Source organism: Nicotiana tomentosiformis, chromosome 11 (assembly GCF_000390325.3).
Source record: "Nicotiana tomentosiformis chromosome 11, ASM39032v3, whole genome shotgun sequence".
Taxonomy (NCBI): domain Eukaryota; kingdom Viridiplantae; phylum Streptophyta; class Magnoliopsida; order Solanales; family Solanaceae; genus Nicotiana; species Nicotiana tomentosiformis.
The window spans coordinates 83,113,814-83,131,686 of record NC_090822.1 but is presented as its reverse complement, the minus strand read 5'-3'; the positions used below and the strand labels follow the sequence as shown (position 1 = coordinate 83,131,686).

At 36.2% G+C, this 17,873-nt stretch overlaps 1 protein-coding gene across 5 annotated transcripts; it reads left to right on the top strand.

Moving 5' to 3' along the window:
* Positions 1-828: 828 nt before the first annotated feature.
* LOC104103938 (protein ACCUMULATION AND REPLICATION OF CHLOROPLASTS 3, chloroplastic) lies at positions 829-16,661 on the top strand. 5 transcript variants are annotated; one of them, XM_018773359.2, is made up of 17 exons: positions 829-1,314; positions 1,977-2,035; positions 2,266-2,337; positions 4,394-4,458; positions 6,046-6,180; positions 8,058-8,106; positions 8,436-8,548; positions 8,712-8,783; positions 10,205-10,315; positions 10,452-10,633; positions 12,104-12,361; positions 12,466-12,551; positions 12,731-13,131; positions 13,827-13,931; positions 14,241-14,378; positions 15,312-15,478; positions 16,201-16,661. In XM_018773359.2, the coding sequence occupies exons 1-17, from the start codon at positions 965-967 to the stop codon at positions 16,271-16,273; spliced, it is 2,436 nt and encodes an 811-aa protein (XP_018628875.1). In that variant the 5' UTR covers positions 829-964; the 3' UTR covers positions 16,274-16,661. The 5 variants fall into 5 exon arrangements, with proteins under 5 accessions (XP_018628875.1, XP_018628876.1, XP_070043981.1 ...); XM_018773360.2 differs by lacking the exon at positions 13,827-13,931; XM_070187880.1 differs by lacking the exon at positions 14,241-14,378.
* Positions 16,662-17,873: the final 1,212 nt, after the last annotated feature.

Genomic DNA, 17,873 nt, shown 5'->3' with positions numbered 1-17,873 from the left:
AGGCCATTATCTTTGATGTAAATCTTATTGTTTAGTCCAATAAGTTTCAATATTTCCACTTTAGATAATTTATCTAGAATTTCGAACTAGTGTTACAAGCAACACAAAGTAAATTTTTACTTTATCGGGTTTATCCTTTTAACAACAATCTTTGTTACTCACAATCCAATTTTACTTGTCATTTGTTCACTATAACTTGACAGTTAATCTCTAGTTGAGAGTCTCATTCCTTCTCTTAGTAGGTCCGAACTTCGTTGCCAACTTTATCTAGTAGAGGATCATATTAAGGGTCAAATGGTTTTCTCTCTTCTTCCGGACTTCTATGAATATCAAAGGGTGCATTGTCAAAAAGGAACTAATAACCTGCTTAGCTAAACTTTTAAAATCATCTTATTTAAAAAGTGTTTTCTCAAAAGTACTTATGTTGAGAAATAACTTGTGTTTGAATAATTAATTTGGAATTTTTTTTGAGCAATAATTAATATTTGGCCAACCTTTTAAAAAGTACTTTTAAGTGTATTTTTCTCAAAAATACTTTTTAAAAAGTGCTTTTGGGGATAAACTACTATTTTTTTTCTATTTCTCAAAAATTAGTTCGGCTTCTACTCAAAGTACCCTTTTCCTTCTAAAAGATTGATCAAACAACTTAACTTTAGAACAAAGTATTTTGACTAAAAAGGAAGAAGCTCTTTTGGCCAAATAGGCTACAAAAGAGAAGGAAAAAAAGTCAAGTACCAAATGGTAGTAAAATAGAGTTAAAGGAGGATATTGTATTTATTAATAGTTTGGGGGCCTCCCTTCCCTCTTATTTGCATCTAGATTTTTTACAAGCTCCTTCTCCCATTTCATGAAAAAAGAGAGTCGCATTTCTCCTCCCTGAACGGTGCAATGGTCTCACTGCTGCACCCGCAGGAAACCGTGCTATAAAGGTTAAATATTCTTCCTATCTCTCTCTGCTACTACTATGGACCTTCTCCTTCCCATTTCAGTGCGACTCTCTGCATTTTCACGCGGTTCCCTATGCGCTCTTTCTCCGACGAATTCTTTCAATTCTCGCTCTTTTCCACATCAGAGAATTAGAATCAAAGTGAAATGCAGCTCCGAGCCTATGCGAGCGGAAACCAACTCGAATTTCAACAGCAGAGACAGTCAAAAATGCGAAGGGAATCGTGAAAATGATATGCAGGGAGAAGGGTTAAAAAATGTGTGGGAAGAGACTGAGTTTGTGGAGGTATTTGGAATTGGCAGCAGGAAAGACGCTCTACTTGACTTCTGCTTGGCTTCACCTTGTCTTTCCTCGGCTTTAAGATTTTGGTATGCTTTCTGATTTTTTTTTTGTTTGGTGACTGTATTTTCGGGTTTATCATGTTAATTTGACTTGTATTAGTGATTGTGGTAGTAAATATTGAAATAATGGTTGAAAGGTTAGTTTGATGGAGAAATATCCAATCAAATTTTAAAAGTTGAATAATTTATTGAATTTTGATTCTTGAAACATAAATGTTTTGGTTCCTTGGTGTTATTTGCCACATGTATGCTATGATATATTTCATTTGTTAGATACCAAATTGAAGAGTTTTCTTGAATGGAGGATGCTCTTTTTTGCGGTGCAGCACTATCTTAGTACTTACCTATTTATTTCTCAAAAAAAGAGGACTTGGATAAGTAATGTTGCTGCCTTTTCCAATCATCCAGCCATTGTGCTGAATAATAAATTGTTGGAAAAATAACTGAAAATATTAACAATATTTATTATGAGCATATACTCGTGGAGCTTAAATCGTGGAATGCATTGTCCTAAGAAACTATTTTAGTAGTATGAAAGTTTCCCTAGGATGATTCTTATCTTCTGATGCTTCAATAATCTAATGCGTTGTCCTAGAATGTAATGCGTTGTCAAAGCTACTTGCAGAAACATAATCATGCAATATTAATTTCTGAAAATGTTACCGACATTCTTGTGATTGCATGTGCAGGAATATTCTCATGAAAGACTCAGAAAAGGTGCTATTACAAGAGAAATTGCCTACAGAAGGTGAAATGTTTTGTTTTCTTTCCTTTCTTTTTTCTCTTTCTTCTCCCTCTTTCTGTCTTTCATCTTCTTACAAAGTAGTAGTAACTATTTTCAGTCCTATTGGTTTAAAAGTTGAATGGGATTAGGTGGTAGTTTTCTGTCACAACGGTTCTTGTGTCTGAAAGAAGGAAATTACAAGTCACGACCCTACTGCTCCCATCGAGTTATATAGTTGTTTTAAAACTTTACAGAACAGTTTCCAAAGTGGTTTATACAAGTCTTGCCTCAAAGTTTTGGGTTGGATGCTCAAGGTCTTCCACATGGTATTAGAACTAACTTCTAGTAAGCTCGTTTGCACACTTGTAAGTCTGAATTAAAGTCACATGTGAACCCAAATATGTGAACTCCAAAATCTCGTTATACGTGTAGGAAAGTATTGAGTTATATAGTTGTCCCACATAGGTTGTTTAAGAGCTTCTAGAAGAGTTTATAAAGGTCTTAGGCGACCCTGCCTATTGTATTAAGGTTTTAGGTTGGATATTCATATACTTCTATAACTTTACTATTTAGGAATAGAGGTATCAAATGGGCGGGTTGGGCCAAAGTTGGACGGGTAAAATGGGTTGAATTAATGAATGCTATTTTCCAAAGGTAGTTTGGGTCAAGATGAGTCAAATAATGCAGTCAACCCATCCAAATTAACTTAACCTCGAGTTTTTTCCTCCTTTATTCTCCATTTTTTACTATACTTTATTTTAGTTGGTTTCTACTGGAAGATCTTATTCTTCTCAGAGTTAATAAATATCCCGTGCAATGAGAGAATTAACAGCTAAATGCATTTTTAAGTTGAATGCAACACAATTACAAAGTTACAAAGTATAGGTGCTTAAAGGTTCAGTCTACTTTTGATGGAAAGAAACTTCAGTCTACTTTTATAAAGTATAGGTGCTTACAGTCTTTGTACTGAAGGTGTAAGAGTAACATGCTGGAAAACACAGCTTTCTTTTGGAATCTTTGGAAGAGATGATGCTGTAACTGTGTATATGTGAACTTGGTCTCCCCCTTTGTACTGTTGTACTACCTTCTTGGTACTAAACATTAATATAATACCTTATAAAAAATAACAAATACATTTCATTTCGAGCAATTATTAGACCAATCTTTTGTCCAGCTTAAAGCTTCAGTTGTATCCATTAAAGCGTATCAGCTCTTAAAGTAGAAAAAGAAAGGAAAACCAAACATCAGGCAGCGACGACAAATTAACAGAAGCCCTGATTAATGGATGTTCACAACGGGAAAATCCTAGATTCCATCAAGTGCAAATCTGTATGGAGCATGGACCACAAGTTACTTTGTTTCAAGTGACAATTTATGGACCACAAGTTAGTTTCACAGCCAAAATGTATTCCTGTCACTCTCAGGGTGGAAAAAGGCAGCATAGGACCCACCTTGGCTATAGCAGTAGCAACATGACACTGCTGAAGCAAGACGAGAAACAGAGATGTTCAGTTGGAAGACTTGGAACGCTGAATTCTTGTATCAACAATGGTTGATTTGGTCGTCCAACTTGACCCAAAATACCCCGTGTTTGAGACGGGTTGATTCGGGCATAGCCCAAAGTAATGATGAATGGATCTTATATTTGTCCAACGTATTGAAACTTGGACGTTTGGGGTAGGTTACTATACAACAACAACAACAACAAATTCAGTGTGATCCCACAAATCGGGGTCTGGCAAGGGTAGTATGTACGCAGCCTTACCCCTACCTTGTGCAGGTTAAGAGGCTGTTTTCGCTAGAGGGTAGGTTACTATATTTAGGTGAAGAAGATCCTTGAATATAAAATAGACTTTCTGGATTGACCAACATTGCTTATTAGTTGGGCATCATTCAGTTAGCTTATCAATATTGATCAGTGCTTTCACTTGAAATTTCTTAATCCAGGAGAGTGATATAACACGTATACTCATCACTTAAGCTTTTGCATGCAAACTGGATGTTTTTTCCAGAAACCAACTAGCTGTGCATTCGTAAGTGTCATTTGCAGAAAGTAAGAAAAGAGATGCTGAATACTTTCTCTTATTGATTATGCTGAATAAACATTAGATGTTTATAGAGAATTTCCCACCAGTTAAGTTATAATATCCCACTAAACTAGGCCTAAGAGGATCTTCCTTATCTCAATAGATCTCTTTGTGATGAAATTAAATATACATGATAAGGGATCCATATGCAACTGTAAAATTCTTGGTATCTTTTAGGATGAATCAATCTCCTAGAGTGTCCAACTACTGATCTGTCAATCTTTATTATCTGTTACCTCCTCTTCCATTCCATCTGTTGTGAACTTAAGCTTTTCTTCACTGTCGTGTTTTGCAGATGTTTCTTCAAGAGTTATGGAAGTTCCATCAGCGATAAATTCATGTCCCAAAGCAGTTATACTTGTTTGTACATTCCTCAACTCTTCTGCCTAAGATCTTATTTTATTACCAGTGACCATTGAGTAAAGATACTACCTCATGTTAATCTTATGGAGAACATTGACTTGGATGGGTAACAGAGGGATGTGTTCCCTTGGTTTTCTGCTAAGGCAGTCATGAATAGAGGACAAGAGTCAGGGAGTGCTGAGACAATCATGAATAAGATTGCAGACCAAAACTTTTACCTTATCAAAAAAAGAATAAGACTGCAGACCAAGGATAGCTCAGTCCTTAAATAATTTATGTGTATATATCTGCAGTTTAATATCTAGCACTTTTCCTGCTTCTTGTGAAAGTAACTTGAGCATCCTTATGGAGGGCTAAAGTATTGTCGTAATAGAATGTCCCTAGAGCAAAAAAACTATGATATGTGTTTGCTGAAAAGATTTTCTAGTTTAGAGTAGACTGCTTAGGCGTCAACATAAGGTTTCTTCATGTGAATGAATGTCTAAGAAATCATATCTGGAAGTTTGTTCAAAATTGAAGCAAATTAGAAACATAAGAGGTGAAAGAGAGAAGAGGTTGGAGAAAAATATATTAGGAATCTTCCCCTGAGTTCTTCCTCAACGTAAAGTTTTTCCAGCAGCTGCAACACAAGAAGCTTAGAACATGTTAATCAGAGTTAGCAGTGCCTTTTTAAAACTTATCTCCATAAGCAGAAACTGATCTTATATGCTTCACTGCACTTCCTCCTATCTTCATAAGTTAACAAGTGTCTTTCTAAACCTGCATGATTGTTGGTATAATTTATAACTGGTGTATTCAGCCTGATCAACCCTTCAATTTGAGTTGCTGACAAGCACTTGGATAAACTACTTGACTCCAAGTACCTGCCTACCTGTCACAAGCTACACAATGCTACTTTCAAACTACGTTTGAGCCAATAAGCTCCTACAGAGATGTAGTTGCTTTTTGAGGGTCTCTAGTAATACTGCATGTCTAGGGTCGAAACTTTCATAAGAAGAAAATTGGATTATTTCTACCTTAAGAGATACTTTCCTGAAGTTTTTGTGGCTGATGAGACAAAGAAATCTGGTTTCCCTCTGATTTACCTTTGGTTTCAAGTAGAGAATGTTCATCAAATAGTTTGGTAGACAATTCAGATTTGAGTATATTTGAAATTTGTGAGAGTAATTTGAACTAAACCTTAGCAAAATAAGAACAGAAGAAGTTAGAATTGGCTTCAGTAATGATTATTGTCGAGTGAAACATTTGTCTGGAGTTAAAAATCTAAATGGGGGCTAAGCTCTTTTGGAAAACTATGCCCCTGCTAGCATAAAAGGAAAATGAAATTTTTGAAAAGATCCTTTGTTATCTGGCACTTTCTTTCCCTTCTCTGTTTTTCCCAATAATTTGTGATATTACTTATTAGGATACGACATGAAGGAAATTCTTGTCATTGAACCATATCTTTTTCATTGACTTGTCTTATTTGCTGAAGGTGCAAAAAGTACCTGTAAAAGAATCATTTGCTTTTCGACCATCTAATTTTCAGTTGCTTTCGCTATTTTGTTTGTAAGTAGTTGCCAAATTTTCTTCTTGCTTCTTTAGGTGGTTAGTGCAGCTTATGGCACTGATCATGTCCCAGCACTTGATATTATAAGAAGATTAAAGTCCAGAAATGGACTAGTGATTGGCATCATTTTGAAGCCTTTCAGCTTTGAAGGACGAAGACGTTATAATGAGGTATTATACTTCTACTTTGGGAAACCATGCTGCTGAATAAATCTTCTGTTGGAAGGATATTAGGCAAAAAATACAACAAAAATAATTGAGGAAGGAAGCAGGAATCGTTTTTTCATTTTCTCATTGGTTGTAAAGAATTCAAGCCATTTGGCAATGTTTTGTAGACTAGGCAACATTGTGCTACTCTAAACTAATGAAGACTGCCATGAAACACATTTTTTTATGTCATACCTGTCAAAACTTTGATAAACGTATAGGGAATGTTGGTTGTTTTATGTGGTCATGCATAAAAAACTTGAAGGCATAAATGACATGGTGTACTATATAGTAGGTCATATGATATGGTAGTATAGAGTACGCAAGAGCATCTAAGGAGATAAGGTTTTTGGACCAACCAAACCATCTCTCTGGTCTCTAATACAGTCTAATTTTTAAGTATGTTCTGGATGAAGAGGATATACTTCGATCAGTGTTGAAGCTTATAGAGGAAGCTGAGAAAAACTTTTAAGAAGGGTTTAAGTAAATATGTGTTGTGTAAATGTACTACAATTGCCAAAGAAAAAAATCCTGTTAATAGTATGAGGTTGTTCTATAACAATGTTAAAGCGCCCAGTTTTCTATGAAGTGAAGATTCTAAACCCTAATCCTAAGCAACCTAGGACTTTATGCTTCCAAAAAAGAAATATTCAAAGGAATAAAATAAAATAAGTCCTTAACTAACATCTCCATCAACAACCAAGACAAAGATAAACTTAAATGGGGCAACAGTAGAGGGGGTTCCTATTCAGTCAAAGAAAGCTATCACAACATGAGCTCTAACAAAGCTTTGATTGACCAGTGGTCATGGAAAGTGGTCTGGAAGGTTAGTGGTTTCTGTTGGATAACACTACAGGGTGCTTGCCTAACTCAGGATAACCTTCTCAGAAGGGGTTTCCAACTTGCCAACAGATGCCATATGTGCCTTAGCAATCATGAAACAATCAATCACCTGTTCCTCTACTGTACAGTTGCAGCAAACATTTGGTCGATGTTTATTTCACTTTTTGGTCTACATTGGACTATGCCTCGGAATGTCAGGGATGCCTTTGTGAGCTGGAGCTCCTGGAAAGTTGAGAAGTCCATCAAGAGAATCTGGTCTATGGTTCCTGCTGTTATTTTGTGGCGCATATGGACAGAGAGGAATCAAAGATGCTTTGATGGCATTTCAACTGCCAGACACAAACTTAAGGCTAGATGTTTAGTTTTACTTTTTTGCTGGGTGAACCACACCCCTGTGTATAACCCTGACCTTTTCTTGGACTTTATCAGCTCAATAGTATTGTAATAGGTTTTTGTCCTTCCTAGGAGCTGATATCTCCTTTTCTTTTGTAATCATTGCATCTTCTGGATGCCTTTTAATTAATATACACCTTACTTCATCAAAAAAAAAAAAAGTCCTTAACTAACAAAAAAGAGAAGAAGAAAGAATTAGTAGGTTTATAATATAAGTTGAAAAGAAGGTAATCAAGGAAACCCTAGTTTTGGTTGAAGTGCTCAGGTGCGAATAAAACTTGCTATTGTGACTTCATGAGGAGTAGCTGATTCTATTTCTTATTCTTGTCCCCACCTCTGGGCTTAATGTATCATGCATTATGTTTTCTAATGTGGAGAATTGATCTAAGCTTTCTCATTGTCGTATTAATACAAGGTATAAGATCAAGTATATCATAGACGTGTCATCTTTATCAATAGTTATTTTCAAGATAGACCTACAAATGGATTTAGGCCTAGTTTATTGCATTTACTCTGTTTTTTTAATTCGAAATTGATTTTGTAACCCTTTTCAAAATGTTTCCAGCTTTGTCTTCTACCAACATTTTTTTATCACCTATTTACAGGTCACGGATTTGATTGACAAACTTCAAAGGCATGCAACTGTCTGTATAGGTCAGTTAAACTTTGCCTATTACTACCTTAGATCTTACATATGCTGTTTGTTACTACAATACTCATCTATTAGAAATCTTAATGACCACATATCTACTGCAGCATTGCTGCCATTATGGGCTATTAAAAGCCTTTACAGAAATTATCAGCTTTTCTATTAATTGTCCAGCTATTCTGGAAGCGATATTTAACATTTCCTCAATGCATGATATAATGTTTATGCAGATTCCTGAAGCTTTTTGAATCATCACATCTAAAAAAGAATATAAGATTGTCAGCGAGTCTGCCTAAGTTCCAGAGTTGTGATGTTTGTTTATTTGGACTTGCAGTTATTGACACTGATGGTCTCCTCAAGAAAGATCTATTAACTCTGGATGAGGCTTTGAAGACTTCATATAATGCTGTGCTGATGGCTGTTAATGCCATTCCAATTCTTGTGTCTGTAAGTTCTATTCCTTTTTTGATTAGTCTCACAAGTTATTTTTTCTCTCTTTTCTTTTCTTCTTTTTACTGCCATTCTGGCTCTTACTTTCTTAGTCCTTATACAACTTTTGATTGATGATTTATCTGATAGCTGTATGTTTTTGCACTTGCAACAATATCAGGACGACCACATAAAGCTTCTAGATGTGATAGATGGCGGTACCAAAGAACTGAGTGGTCCAGAGCTAATAAAAGTAAGAGTTATCAAATCTTATTTTACATAATTAATTTCTATTGCTGATAAAATAGATTCTACCTGGATTGTATTACCTCTTAGTAGTGCATGATAAGTACAATAAGTTCCTATCCTTGGAAATCCGTGATCATATAGAACTGGTAAATTTCTCCCCTCCAGAGGCCACCAAAATTACACATTTTTGGTAACTTATAGATCAGAATATTTTTTATACCCTTTCAACTTTCGAAAGGTTGAAGTTGCTCCTGTTTGTTAGTTCTTAGAAAAGGAATCGGTCAAATCTAGGGGCAAAACTGCAGAATAGAATTGTTAAGTGTCCACATGGTGGATGAACTGGGCTATTGTTTCCTTATATGGTCTTGGACAATCCTCACCTCATGAGCTAGCTTTTGGGGTTGGGTTAGGCCCAAGGTCCATTTCTTACCATGGTATTGGGTCAAACTCTTGTGAGCCCTTTGCACAACCACTTTCGCTCGTCATGTCCTGTCGCTACGGTCTTATCTTTGTCACATCAGACCTGCTCTGGGTTTCTGTCTCTCAAATCAGCTTGTCGAGCCACTCCACTGAAATAGCTCTAGGCCCACTAATTAGCTTGTTGAACCTAATCTGTCTCCATCTATTTCAGGCCCACTCTGACTGAGCCTCCTCTTTCTCTACCCTAAAAATGCAAAAAAAAAAAAGATCTTCAATCTAAAAAGAGAAAAGACAATTTATTTTTAGTTCACGTGCAAACTCAATAACCTGGTTGCATGTGTGGGAAGGTTTTAGAGAATACACTTGTCCCTCATTGGTTGTGCAAGGGTATTTAAAGAGGTTTATATAGTCCTGGGCTATTCCACCCATTGCATTAAGATTTTGGGCTGGATGTTCAAATTCTTTCCCCTGGTATCAGAGGCAGGCCATTCCTATTCTTGGTATACCTAATATTGTAACCCTATGTTATATTATCCACGCGCCAGGTGTCCAGTCATAGATGTGGGGGATGTAAGTGTCCCGCATTGGTAGAAGAAATGGGTTGTTGTCTCCTTATATGGTCTTACGCAATCTTCACTTCATGAGCTAGCTTTAGGGTTGAGTCACTTCTTATCTAGGAGTTTAGACTTTAGATGAAAATCTTTTGAAAGAATGGAAAGCAAAGGAAGAAAAAGAAAAGAGAAGAAGTGGAGGAGGAACAGAAAGTAAGTTCATTCAGTTTATATTCAGGCAGATTGAGTTAAATCTTATTGGTGGGCAGAAGAAGAAATTAGTGGCTTTTGGAGTAATTTACACACTATAAAAAGCGGAGCATTTCAAACCAAAAGTTCTGTGAATTGGATTGCTCGCTCTCGGGCATTAAGCCACAAGACTGTTACGGAATTTTATACATTTTCTCTGTTTTTTCGTCTGCTCAAAATTGAAGGGTAGAGTGACTCTTTTCAGATTCTTGAAAGCTACAAAGAGGCAAAGACTGGATTTGGAACTGGCTACAATATCGAAACTTCGATTCTGCGAGCTGTGTATGACTGCCCCTTCCTTGGTCTGGGAGTAAAGGTAAGGAGAAATTCAACTACACTATTAGAATACTTTCTGTAAGCTATTATGATTTCACGTTCTCTACTTCTCTCTCTGTGGTCTTTTGACCTCTATTTGAGGCCTTCATCCTTTTTGCTTACTCGTTCTTTCTCAGGGCTCAAATGGTGTGATTATATGCATTATTGCAAGTTCAGGTGTTGTAAACTCCAGCAATGTGCATAGCATCTTGCACACGTTTCGTCAAACTACTGGATGTAACGGAGACATTGTGATTTCCATTGTCCAGGAACCCAATATGGAGCCAAATTTAATAGTAACTACTTTAGTTACATGTGGGTAAGTTGTCTTAACAAATGGAGCCAATTTTTATTCTTATATGTTTGTTAGAGTAGGTTTAGTTGTTTTATGAGTTCTAACGTGTCTAGGGCCTTTTTGGATGGGTTGTTCATACCAGTCTGAAGCCTTGGCCTAGTGGAAGACTTTAAAGCAAATAAGCATTTACTCAACCACCACACTCAAGGAAGACTAGTACCCTTTGAATAGATCCTTTTGTACTTTGCTTTCAGCGCTTTAATGAATTGATCTCCTTATTACAGCTATAGCTCTAGCTTGCGCCCCCCCCTCCAAGTTTACGTGGGTCAACATAGGTTGGGTCAGTTTAGGATAAACATGGGTCATAGCCTAACATGCTGCAGTCAAAACCATTATTTATTAGTTTGTTCCATCTTCTATAGTTTGTCTAATAAGCAGTCCAAGAAAATTTTGTGTTTCTTATAGAGGAGTGTGTTTTCCCTGTCTCTATAGATCTGACCTGCCATAGCTGCTTGTTGGCATGATATGCTGAAGACTACCAGAAAGGCATCGTACAAGGAACATCACTATATCATCTTTGTTTCCTGAAACTGACTGATGTTCTATTTCCTGGTTGAAGTCTGACAGTTATATGGAACTCTTCCTACCATTTCATAATGTATCTTAATAATGCAACTCCATAAAGTATCTTAATCCTGTTGGTACTCCATTCACCCTGTTGGACTTAATATTTGTTAGTGATAACCTTTCTCCACAAGCCTCCATTTGCCTACTAGAGCTCTATTGAAAATAGTCCCTTCCCCTGCCTTGTTTCTTCACCTCCTGCCGATAAGAAATGTGGCTTTTCTTTGTCTTATATGAAAATGTTTTTGCATAGAGCCCTATTTATAAAATAGGGAGCTACTTAGAACTTTTGAACAACTAGGATTCTAGCTCTAAATGAAAGATAAGACTATCTCAACTAAAAGAATGGTATGAAATAGTGATAATAGGTCTTTTTGATTCAGTACTCTATGCATTAAGATAAGTGTAATGTACAGTCTTTTATCAACTACCAATGCATGCAGATGCTGTAATTCTTAGAACAAGATATCCTAGTAACTCGGGCCCAATAAGTAAGCTTGGTTGCGCTGCTCATTATAGAATGAGATCAACTGATTAAAGGAAAATATGTATTTGGATATTTCCAGCTAGGTGTTACTTCTCCTATATACTGAGAGGATTCCTTTCTACATTTTGTACAATTTAGTGACTAGTCAGTGAATATTTGGTGTCTGCTTTCGTTCATGATCAGAGAAATGTATCCTCTTTCTTTTTATTTTCTTGAGTTTTCTTGTATACTGTCTTTCTTTCACATGGCTTCTTTGTTTGTTGCCACATTCGTTCACTTCTTAAGATGTTATGGCGACGGTTCGCTAAAGAGTTCAACCTGTTCTATTTTCTAATTTGTACAACTTTCTGAAATCCTGATTCTTGAGTACTTATGATTCTTAGGTACGCTGAACAGGAATCTTCCAAAAAAAGTAACTTATTCTCTAGACTGGCACAACATATTCCTTTCATTTTTAATATCCTTAAGAAGCCAGATCCACCACCTCAAACTACCAAAGAAAGCGAAATTGATGAGAGTCCAGAAATTTCTGATACGGCAGAATTTGTTTCTGTGGATAATGCGCGTAAGGATGAGTCAGTTTATTCTGGGGAACTGCTGGCATTATTTCGCACTGATAGTGAAGGAACATCTTCTTTGAGGTCTTCCTCTATTCTTTTTAGACTATCTAAGTTCACCTATGATGAATTCATTCTCAGACGGGACATATGCTGCTCTTACTTAGAGAAATTTCTTTGCTTGGCAGAGATTATGATAATGTTTCTGATGAAAGGAAGATTGAACTGTCAAACTTTGACCCTTGTTCATCCACGGATGATGTTGGTACTGAAGGTACATAGTTATTTTTGCTTAGGTTCACTCAGTTTTTCATACAGTAGCGTCTAGACATGACTTCATGCAATGACCTTCATCACTTGCAATAAGATTAAAGTGGACAAAATATATTAGAAGAGCATATCAAAGTTATGAGCCTATAATGGAATAGTGCCTGATCGAAATGGATTTTACAGAACCTCTTGTTTTTAAAAGAGAGCTGCTCAACAGATGGAATCTGAGGCCAGGAAATGACACTTCAGAAGGCTTAGCTACAGAAGGGACCGAGAATATAGAAGCCAATGACATGGTTGACAATACCAGCACCTACAAACTTCCGGTTGGCGTAAAGCAGAAAGAACAGTTGCAAACTAGTCCAGGTTCCTCAAACTCAAGAAATTATACAGGGAGGAAATCTGAAGAAAGCAAAATAGCTCAGTCTAGAGATGTTTCAAGTTTATCTCAGGATGCAATGGATGAAGAATACAGCAAAATTATGGCAGATGTTTACAACTCTAACCCTTCCTTGACTGAAAGAAACTATGCGAGTGTTCCAAAAAAGAAAGGAGTTCTCTCTTCTCGGGCGGCCTCTATGCTGGTAAATAGCCTAAAATTTAGTGCTGGACATAATGATCAAATTTAATTTTATCGTAAGGAAAACTTTATCAATTTAATTATAAGTTGTTTTTAGTGTCTAGATTGCCCAAACTTCTGTCTACGTTATAGTTTTCTATCAATTGATTCTGTTTCTTTAAATTTGATAACTTTGGCTTTAGGTAGTGTTATACTTGCTAGTGGAGCTGTTGGATTTTTTCACTATCTTACAGATCTATGTGCTACAGATATTTTAAGAATGAGAAATGACGAATACTATTTCTAATAGTGAGGAAAATGAAAGGTGTTGTGTCAACTTTTGCTGGTGATCATTTACAATGCAAATTCATGAACTGGTGATGGACCTTAATACAAGTAGAAATCAAGAAAGGAAATGTAGATGTTAACACTGGGTCCTACTAATTTTCCTTCATGCAATCGTAGTCAGTTGTGGTCCCATGATTACATTGAGTAGATTTGAATTTCTGCTTTGGTGTTTTTACATAGTTGAAGCCGTTGTAAGACATGGCACCAGAGCCTTTTCCTCCTCTCTCCACCTCAAATTTATCCGTGTCTGGACGAAGCTAGACATCAGAGTATCTTGGTTGATTATATGACGAAGAACTTAAGTGGGAGAGTTTTGATGGAAAGTTAAATTTAGTTTTTATTTGTTCTATGTTGTGCTATCATCATACTCAGGAAGCCGAACGAGATTCAAAAAAGAAGTGGATTCCCGTAGTCGAAATGAAATACAGGGGAGGTATATACAGAGGTCGGATTGAAGGAGGACTTCCCGAAGGAAAGGTACTTTGATTTAACTGTTGAGATTCAGAAGACCTGTTTCCTGTGCTACTTTTTTAAACTTTTTATTTAGCCCCAAAAAGAAGATACTGTTAACTATTGGAGTGTCAAAAGGATTTCTTTGACCATAGTTTTATTAAACATCTTTTTAGATACTTTATTTATGATATATAGTACTTTTATGTACTTTCTTGATATGAATTTTATTTCCAAAAACTCAAGAAACCGAAATCCGAACTCAGATAGATGATTATAGTTTTTATTTTCTATATTTGTGTTTGTCTGGATGAAAGTGAGTTTCGAATTCTACAGGGCTGCTTGTCTCTTGGAGATGGAAGCAAATACGATGGTATGTGGCGCTACGGAAAGAAGTCAGGGTTGGGTACATTTTACTTCAATAACGGTGATATTTATCGGGGGTCATGGAGAGATGATCTCATGCACGGAAAGGTACCAATATTCCTTCATTGAGCTCTGATGGTTATGTACAAATTTATTATACAAATACTAGTGTGGCGGGCACTTCTGCCGCACGCTATCAACTTCTTGTTCTTTGTTTCCTTAAGTTTCTGAAAGTTATGACATTTCAACACACCATGGATGCAAGTTCGGCACCTTTTCCAAATATACAAACGAGCACGCAAAGTGGCTTCCTTGGACTGTTTGAAAAAAGAAAAGAAAAAGAGGAACCTGAGAGCTTTTGAGGAGTTTGAAAACTCATTTTGTAGATTTTAGAAGAGCATGTTGGTTTTTTGTGAACTTTTGGAGTACGTAGGAGATTCCGATTGGTTTAGACTACTGCGTGCTATCTTATGGGGATCACTTGAGATTCTCCACCTTTTGTATACTGGTTGTATACAGGATTAGTTCCATTTACATCAAGAATTTGTTACTTCATCAAAAAACAAACCAGCCGCCATCCAGATTATTCTCACCTTTTGTTTTTCAATAGTCAACTCACTTAAACTGATAACAATCTTTTTCCAAGAGTTGTTTAATATTTTGAATAAATACTTTGAATTTGTGGTATCTTTCATGTAACTTCTTTATCTGTTTATATGAGTTTTAAATGAAAAATTATCCGTGATCATTTTCATCATGAGAATTGGTCAAGTTGATTCTCAACAAGTGAAGGGACAACAACTTTGGACAGGAGGGAGTATCACTTATCTCCCTTGGAGCGATCTCAATTTAAAAGAAAAGATACATTCCAGACCACAACGCTTTATTTAGTGATTTTCGAATTAAAGTGTTTAGATGCCACTGGTGTATGAATATTTCTTTGAGAAGCAGGTTTTGCACAGTTTTCTATCTCAGAAGAAAATTTGAACCGTTTTAGCTGTCATTTTCTAAACGAATAACAGTTTCTGTAACTATATATAGGGGTGGTTTTACTTTCATACTGGGGATCGATGGTTTGTGAACTTTTGGAAGGGAAAGGCTAATGGAGAAGGACGTTTCTATTCAAAGCTTGGTGATGTTTTCTTTGGCCACTTTAAAGATGGATGGCGCCATGGCCGTTTTCTTTGTATCAACATTGACGGGACGAGGTATGTGTGTTCAGTTTTATAAAATTTTCTACTTTGGGTATCATTTTTATACCTTAAAATACCAATGGCTGAACTGGAATGTAAAGTTGCATTAATGCTGAGATACTGTGCGAATACCCATTCAGTTCATACATGAAGTAGCGTGCTGAGGAATAGACTCTTGCCTCTCATTTTTAGTTTCTTTTTGGTGCACCTATGAAGTTCCAATTTGCATAGGAGATTGGGTACTGTTCGTGGAGAATCATATTATGTTGTAGATTCTCTAAGTTTTGGGATATTGTTCGTATGCGGTATATTTTACCATTATTGATAAAACTACTTACTGTACAAATAAATGAAGATTGATGCATGTTATCATTTAAATTATACTTGTCTGGACGCGTTATTTTCCTTGAAAGAAAATTGTGATGGTGCTTAGAAGAACTAAATTTGGCATGGAGATAACATAAGCTTTCCAGGATGTCATGAAAAAAAATACTTGATCTAGTCTATGATAAATGTTAATACTCAGGTTCTTTTGCACTTTCACCCTAAATATTTCGATGCATGTTTATATTTGCCTTAAGCTCCTCGTGACTAAAAATTTTGAACTCATATTTGACTAATCTTTTAATCTTACTGGCTATGTTGTTGTTTCTTAATGTTACTTATTTCTGGGCTCATCTATGATGCTTACACATGTACACTTTTTATGTTATTAACGGAATCTTCATGCTCTGCAGGAGTACTGAAGTATGGGATGAAGGCCTTCTACAAAGCCGAAAGAATTTGGATTCTGACACTGGAACAGGATAGAGTCTGTCTGGCATAATTTAAAAAATATGCTATCCTTCAGCCATTCTGGGGCGTTCGCAAGAAACAAATGCAGAAGAATATCAACCGAGGGCTGGTGTCTGTAAGAAGAGTTGTCTTCAACCAGCTCCACTGCTCATAGCGCCTATCACTACTGTTGTATGAACACTCTTTAAGCATTTGTTTGTTCTTTGTCTGTACTAGTGGAATCGAAATTGAATCTCCAATTGTACACAGATCTTGTATATTCTGTAAATATAGAATTTTAAGTTTTTCTTTTTCTTTTGAAGGGCATTGCCTCTTGTAGCTTTTCTTGCAGAGCCTTGTATATTTTGGACTTAATAGCTTGTCAACCATGTATTATGAGCTTGATTTGAGTTCTGGATTGGAAGTAGCTTTTCCACAAGGTCTCCGGGACTACAAAACTGTCCTGTGAATCACTTTTTTAACGATACTCTTACCTAATTCTTGCTTTACTTTGTTGTTTCATTTTTTAAGTATTAATCATAAGAACAGAACTCCCATCTGTTGCATTGTAATGTACTAGAATTGCTAAACAAAATTAAGAAGAAGAGAAGCAGGAACTCTTTTATTAATCTCGTGTAAGAATTGAATTACAACATTGATTCCTATCTACTCCATGAATATCCTGAAAGAAGAAGAAATGGGGAGGTTAGAGACGAAGAGAGAGGAGAAATCAGTTAGGAAGTTTTATCTGAAAGAGGAATTTCTTGAGCTTGGCTTGAGGGGAAGTGCATAGTTAGCCACTAATAAGACATGTATTTACTTTTAAGTCACTGTTTAAAATGTCTTTAGTCTTTAGCCACTGCTTTAATAAATTTTATCCGTCCGGATGAAAATACTCTTTTCCTCATAAAGTTCAGGACCAAGTGTCTTTAACTTATGAGCTTGTTACTGTAAGTTCAAGACTATCTGTCCTTAATTTATGAGCTTGTAAGTCTAAGTTTAGGACTACTTGTCCTTAACTTTTGAACTTGTAACTCTAAATTCAGGACTACATGTCCTTAACTTTTGAACTTGGAACTCGAAATTCAGGACTACATGTCCTTAATTTCTGTGCTTGTAACTCTAAGTTAAGGACTGCATGTCCTTAATTTCTGTGCTTGTACTCTAAGTTAAGGACCAAGTGTCCTTAATTTTTGAACTTCCAACTCTAAGTTCAGGACCAATTGTCCTTGACACATCTAACTTCGCAATCTGAATTTGTACCTCCAAATTCCAATGGTATAAGTTTCTCTATTGGTATAATTCTCTATTGGTATACCTGTTTGACTAAGGTAAAACGACAACCAGTACAAAAATGTGTATGCTACCAACTTTGAGAAGAAAAGACACAGTGCAAATGGAATCACTCCTGGTATAAGACAAGCATCAAGAAGATCAACACTTCTCCTATTTCCTGAACCATGCCGACGGACATTGTCATGTCCATTTTCAACCATATTTTCTTTCACTGTCCTTAATCGAGAGAGAAGCGAGGGTTTGGGAAGAAAAGAAATGGAAGAAAGGGTAAAAATATCCTTTCATATTAATTTTAATAGAGTAGTGGCTATTTTGCTCAACAATAGAATTGCTGGATAAA